At 35.1% G+C, this 6609-nt stretch overlaps 1 protein-coding gene across 43 annotated transcripts in view; it reads right to left on the reverse strand.

Moving 5' to 3' along the window:
- Window positions 1-6603, reverse strand: part of LOC111055396 (gastrula zinc finger protein 5-1-like) — a 116221-nt gene extending 109618 nt beyond the window's left edge. For 30 of the 43 annotated variants that reach the window (XR_005571229.1, XM_039427688.1, XM_039427648.1 and 27 more), the window contains exons 1-3: window positions 6280-6603; window positions 5324-5397; window positions 4218-4322 (exon numbers count right to left, since the gene is read on the reverse strand). Coding sequence is in view for 41 of the 43 variants with exons in the window: in XM_039427688.1 (XP_039283622.1) it covers window positions 4218-4322; window positions 5324-5397; window positions 6280-6337 (237 nt within the window). In the remaining 2 variants the exon portion in view is untranslated. Of the gene's footprint in view, window positions 1-12; window positions 773-4217; window positions 4323-5323; window positions 5398-6279 lie in introns of those variants that run through there. The other 13 variants (XM_039427740.1, XM_039427709.1, XM_039427724.1 and 10 more) reach the window with 6 other exon arrangements.
- Window positions 6604-6609: the final 6 nt, after the last annotated feature.

Raw genomic sequence — 6609 nt, forward strand, 5'->3', positions numbered from 1 at the left:
AAGTTTCTACAACTGACTTGCAATAAGAATTTGATCAAGCAATGGGAGAGAAAATAAGAGTGATAGAGAGAGTGAGAGAGAAAGTGTTAATTCTATTCGCTTATGATGCCGGAAGTGTTTTTGCTTGTGCCTGTGTTCTGGAAAGTGTGAGAGTGATTTGATGAGATGATGAAGCATCCATCAGTAACTACGGGATTCCAACCCACGACCATGTGGCACTAGCTAACTGGCAATTGGTGTGCTGTCTCGTATACGAAACTATATCAATTGTGGAGTAGATATGTGTCATTCGGTCATGGCCCAGATCAGTAAAGTGATTCGAACTTTCCATCTCTACTGTGGAGTGCCTCAGGGCTCTGTCCTGGGGCCACTTCTCTTTTTTAATTCAGTGAATAGCGTAGATCGCATGGATGGCAGAAGTGTTGTCTGCTATGCAGATGATACCACCTTCTTCAATCAGGGTCATGGAGTTGATGAACTAAGGGCCGGAATGTTAGTGGCCATTTTAATGATATTTTAGCTTCCCAAACCAGAACATTCAGGAAAAATGAAACAAGGCTCTTGGTTTTGGTGGCTTGGACAGCACAAACTTCTCGCCGGCATTTTTGGCTACGTCATTCTGCTAGCATCTCTCGGTCTATCGAATAATCAAAATGTTATGCGTTACTACAGAATGTTTCTCAATAAAGCTGGACTCTTATCCTAAAAAGACACATTATAAAAATGGAATTGCAATAAAAAATGTTCATTGGTGAGATGAAATTGACACATTACAAGCTGTGGATCGAGTTCTGTATTGTTGTCCTGCTTAAGGCTTGATTCCTTTTGCTGGTGATGCCGGATTACCATTGAGAATCTAATTATGATTTTGGTATTATTCATGCTTAATTTTTATTTTAATTATTTTATACTTCTGATTATAAAATTATGTATTTTCTTTTATTATGTTTTGAATATGTATTTATTGTATGGCAAATAAATGATTTGATTTGATTTGATTTAAGGCTGTGCAAAGGCTAAACAAAAACTTTTTACTTGTGATATTTTTCAAAGTTTTTGATTTGCTTATCATCAAGCTATCAAAATGAAAAAGTTTTCTCAGGAAAACATTTTTTTTCTGATCATTACTTTTTGAGTTTGGGTTCAGAAAGGGTAAGTCTACAAGTTTTGCAGTTGAGACTCTTCTTCAGGCGATTCTTAGGTCTTTTGAGTTGAGACAATCCACCTCTGTTCTGCTGTGTGATCTCTCAAGAGCATTCGATTGTATTTCACATAGCATTTTGCTGAAAAAATTCGAAAGATATGGACTAGAGCCTGGTCCACTGAGAATGCTTGGCTCCTATCTGTCAGGCAGGAAACAGGTGGTCAGTTGGAATGGCAGGGTTTCATCTCCCATAGCTGTGAAGCACGGTGTGCCCCAGGGTTCCATTTTGGGCCCTTTCCTTTTCGTAGTAGCTATCAACGACCTACATTTTGAGTTGTCTGGCAAAGTTATCATGTATGCTGATGACACCACTTTGTTTGCTAGTGATTCCAATGCTGATATGGCTAGAGCGCAGGTAAATGATTTGCTGGAGGTGTCTGCTAGGTGGTTTGTAGAAAATTGGTTGACATTGAATGACGAGAAAACACAGGCTATCACTTTCAGCCTAGCTAGAGGTACTCTTGGTAGTGAAGCTTGTGTTAGACTTCTCGGCTTTGTTCTTGATCCCAAGCTGTGTTGGAGAGAGCATATAGACGTTTTGTGCTCTAGGCTTAGCAGAGTGATATTTCTGCTGAGGCGCCTCAAAATGGAAATGTCATTTATGGCGTGAAACTATGGGGTCACTCAAGCGAGGTAGACAGAGTATTGATCCTCCAGAAGAAAGCCATTCGCGTGTTGTGTGGTGCTCCTTATCTTGAGCACTGTAAACCTCTTTATCGGCATTGTAAAATTATGACTGTTTTTAATGTGTACATTTTCCAATGTCTGTTAGCAATAAAAAAGTATGAATTCAATTTGGCCAGGAATGAGGATATACATAATTATAATACTAGACATCGTGCGGATCTGCATGTCTATAGAAATAGACTACACAAGATTTCATCTTGTTTCCTTGTTTCAGGTGTGAAATTCTATAACCACCTACCCGAGAGAGTTCGGTCCTTGCCAAGTAGCTTATTTGCCAGCACGGTCGAAAAATGGCTCTTGGATACCCCTCTTTATAAAATTAGTGAGTTTTTTTAAATGAGTGGCTGTTAGGGTTGCATTGTTGAACATAGTGGGGAGTGACTTCTGGGATGTAATTTGCTATTCTATGGGATGTACTTTACTTGTTTGTTGATGCTATTTGATAGCTAATACTTTATTACTTTGTAACATTCATTAAATTAAACATAATATATTATGATATTATATTGGTAATAGAAGTGGACATATTATATTTCTTATTATATTAATTATTAATATACGTTGGACATAGTGAAAATAGTCATCACAAAAAGACAATTGGACACTGGACTTTTTAAAAGCTGACATTGTATATTGTATTTTATTTATAATGAATGTTGTATGTGACCTATTTTATGTACTGATGTACTTTGGCTTAAATAAAATCATTGAATCATTGACCGCCTAGAGTTTAAATTTTTGGGACAGAACATTTCAAATACGGTAAGAGATAAATCCATGAGATTTAGAGGATAGATTCTTCTTGGTATTGTTGATCTAGTAAAAAAATTCTTAATATATCAATTTTTAAAATAGTTATTCAATTTACTAAAAATAGCCAAAAATAACTATTAGTTGAGTTATTTTTGGTAAATTGAATGACTATCTTAAAAATTGATATTTTCAGAGAATTTTTGTTTTACTAGATCAACAATACCATGAAGAACCCATCCTCTAAATCTCATGGATTTATATCAAACCGAATTTGAAATGTTCTGTCCCAAAAATTCAAACTTCAGTCGCTCATATCTCTAAAAGTAATGATCGGAAAAAAATGTTTTCCTGAAAAACTTTTTCATTTTGATAGCTTGATGATATACAAATCGAAAAAATATCACGAGTAGAAAGTTTATTTTTAGCCTTTGCACAGCCTTAATGTCTGCACTCTCACAAAATGCCATTTCTCTCTCCAGCAGACGACCACATTCACCATCCAATTCACCCTGCAATCCTCATATCACTTCAATATTGATAGACAATAGAAACATCATGAATGATTACTGATTGCTATCTCAATAATACACTATCAGTTCAATATTAAAACTGCATTTTTACTACCTAATTATTTCATGTATTGTTGCTATATGTCACAATCTTTGATTACTTTTGTGTATTATGTATTGTCAGTGAAGTTTTAGATGTAATCAGAAACAATGACAAGAAATATATGAGGATAACTAGCCGTCAGGCTCGCTTCACTCGCCATATCTGTCTAGCCAGGGGGCTCCGCCCCCTGGACCCCCGACTGGATCGTCCAAAAATGAGATTAGCGGGCTCGCTTCGCTCGCCTGCATTTTTTATTTGAGCATGCTTTATTCCATCAGAAAGTCAAAGTACTGAGAAAATTCAGAAAAGCTGAGAAAAACGATGGAAAAACGCTGATTTTGGGCGTATCTTTGATGAAATATTAAAGTCACCTCATCACAAAATTTTTAGACCCTAGCTAAACCCCTGTACTAAATTTGAGCATTTTCTGTCTATTATTTGAAAGAACTGAGAAAACGCAAAAAACGCTAATTTTGGGCGTATCTTTGGCGTTATTTCAAATTCCTTCTAACACAACATTATTACACCCCAGCTGAGCTTCTGTAGTAAATTTGAACATTTTGTGTTCATTTGTTCTCGATAAAGCTGAGAAAGCGCAAAAAACGCTGGAAAAATGCGGTTTTTTAGTGTATCTTTGGCGTTATTGCAAATTCCTTCCAACACAACATTATTACACCCTAGCTGAGCTTCTGTACTAAATTTGAACATTTTCTGTTCATTTGTTCCCGATAAAGCTGATAAAACGCTAAAAAACGCTGGAAAAACGCAGATTTTGGGTGTATCTTTGGATTTTTTTTCAAATCCGCTCTTAGTGCGCCTCTAAAGGGCCAACTGAACATACCTAACAAATTTGAACGTTTTTGGTCCGGTAGATTTTTAGTGCGATTGAGTGAGTCAGTCAGTCAGTGAGTGAGTGCCATTTCGCTTTTATATATATATATATTGATTGGTTGTTATATACCTGCGTAGTAGTTGGGGTTTCCTCTGAGGTTATTGGCTCCTGTTTGATGTTATCTGTTGTCAATTGAAGTTCTGCAAATCCATCTTCTTGCTTCTTTCTCTCGATCTGTAGACAGAGGACAAGATTGGTCTTATCTGATAACTTGATTCACAGGTAGGGGAAGATTCAAAACCACAAACAACTTTTTTTGCTGAGCACTTACTGAAATAGTTTTGGTGAATTTTTGGATAAGATATGGTGAGTTTCAACCTGGACTACCAGCATCAATTGAATTGGAAGTGTTGATGTTAGCTGTGAAAATACTACATTTTTGCAGTGAATATTTTTGCATAAATGGTATCCTGGTATCATGGTATAAGAGGTTTATGTTCCAAATTTCACGGTTAAATAAAGCAAATAGTCCCAATAGTTATTTTTTGTGAAGCTATGTGACACTGGTAGTATCTCATACTGTGACATTCTTTCACTCTCACAAGGCCAAAACAGTAATAATAGACAGTAGTCGATTGTAATTGGCTTGAGTTAACAAAAACCGTAATTATATTTAGAACATAAACGACCTACACCATGTTATATCTTCTTATATTATTTTCTCAATGGTATTACTGCATGATTTGGAGAATGCATAACTTCTTCTATCACAAACAGATGGTGGGCTAATGAAATGCATTTGTTACCTACTTATAGAGTACAATGATAGTTGAATCTCATACTTCACTTAACATGGTTTTTGAATCTCATATTTCTCATCACATGATTTTCTAATAGGCCTATGATATTTCTCTCCACATCTGAGAACCAACTAAAGATGAAATTAGAAGAAAGGATAGCATTCAATAAGCTACTTGATAAACCCAGAAATATAGCTATTTTTAAAACTGTTTTTAAAGTGTTCTGGAAAGTGTGAGAGTGATTTGATGAGATGAAGAAGCATCCATGCATGACTGCGGGATTCGAACCCATAATCACGGGGCTCTAGCAGACTGAAGGGTGCAACGCCTTAGTCGTCTCAGCTTTCCTTGCCGGCAACAAGCATAGTTGACAGATGAAGAATTGCTTGACAGGCATTCATGATAGGTTTGAAACGTTTTAAAAATATTTATTACCTGTGAATAGATTATTGATTCGGATTTTGAGATGTCATCTACCCTCATGAGCTCAACTTTGGCAATCTTTCCACCTGAAATAAATTTTATGCAATCAATTGAAAAAAATTTATTGGGTAATGAACAATAAAAATTTATATTAAAAGCTAATATTTCATGTGTTTGATACACATATACAGAGTGAGTCATGTGTATGGGAACCCTTCAATAAGTTGGAGACTGTTGTTGATATAATACTGTAACTTTCAGGATAAGTTATTGGTCAAATACTCTACTTTTGATGTAAAAATGAATTTCAACCCCACATCAGAGGGTGACTTATGTGTTGTAACTCGGATATTTTAAATGTAAACAACCATTGTGTGGTACATCATTGTAAAGGTCTTTTTAAAACAAGAAAGATGGCATCGATAAAAATGTTCTATAATACTTGTATCCAAAATGGCGGCTGATTGAAGTTTTAGTTTTTAAGGGAATGAGAGGTTGTAACTCAAATATTTTGACTGTTAACACCTATCGTGTGATACATAATTTTAAAGGCATTTTTAAAACGAGAAAGATGACAAAAAAAGTTTTATGATACTTTTATCCAAAATGGCGGCTGAGTGAACTTTTATCAATTATTTATTTAAAAACTAAAACTTCAATTGTATTATGACACACAATAAACTCTCTCTCTCTCTCTTTCAATGAACAGCCTAGGTACCGTACATTCAATTCAAATTTGGATGACAAAACAACATGTGAGGATATAAAAGAGTGTATCACATGCATGAAATTGGTAGAATGCTGAGATTTAAAAGAGATGCTGAAACTGAGATTTACTTTAAGCTGCCAATATTTCCAGTATATAACATCAATGCATCTTCTAATTCAACTAATGCTGAATTATTGTAGTGCTCCTCATTATAGGACATCAAAGCTCATAAACCAAGATGTAATAAATGTGTACTCACAGACTAGGTAATCCATATTTTGCAGCAGAGAAACCTGGAAACAGCAGAGAAAAGTCATTTTCAAGTTGCTCTGTACTTCAAGTTTCTTCGATAAGTATATTAAATTTTATCTCAAGTTTAAATTGATGGCCACTCTACCTTGAGTCAAATGTTTGGTTGCAATTGATTTGATATGCGACTCTTATGACAAAATCACACAAATTAGACAGCAGTATTCAATCATTAGTCATAGGGTACAAATATAAATTTACAGTATGCAAATGCTACTAATATCACATTTTATAACAATTTCTAGGCTACTTTTATGACTAGCCAAGTTTTGAATATTTT

This window comes from Nilaparvata lugens, chromosome 1, assembly GCF_014356525.2.
Source record: "Nilaparvata lugens isolate BPH chromosome 1, ASM1435652v1, whole genome shotgun sequence".
Lineage (NCBI taxonomy): Eukaryota > Metazoa > Arthropoda > Insecta > Hemiptera > Delphacidae > Nilaparvata > Nilaparvata lugens.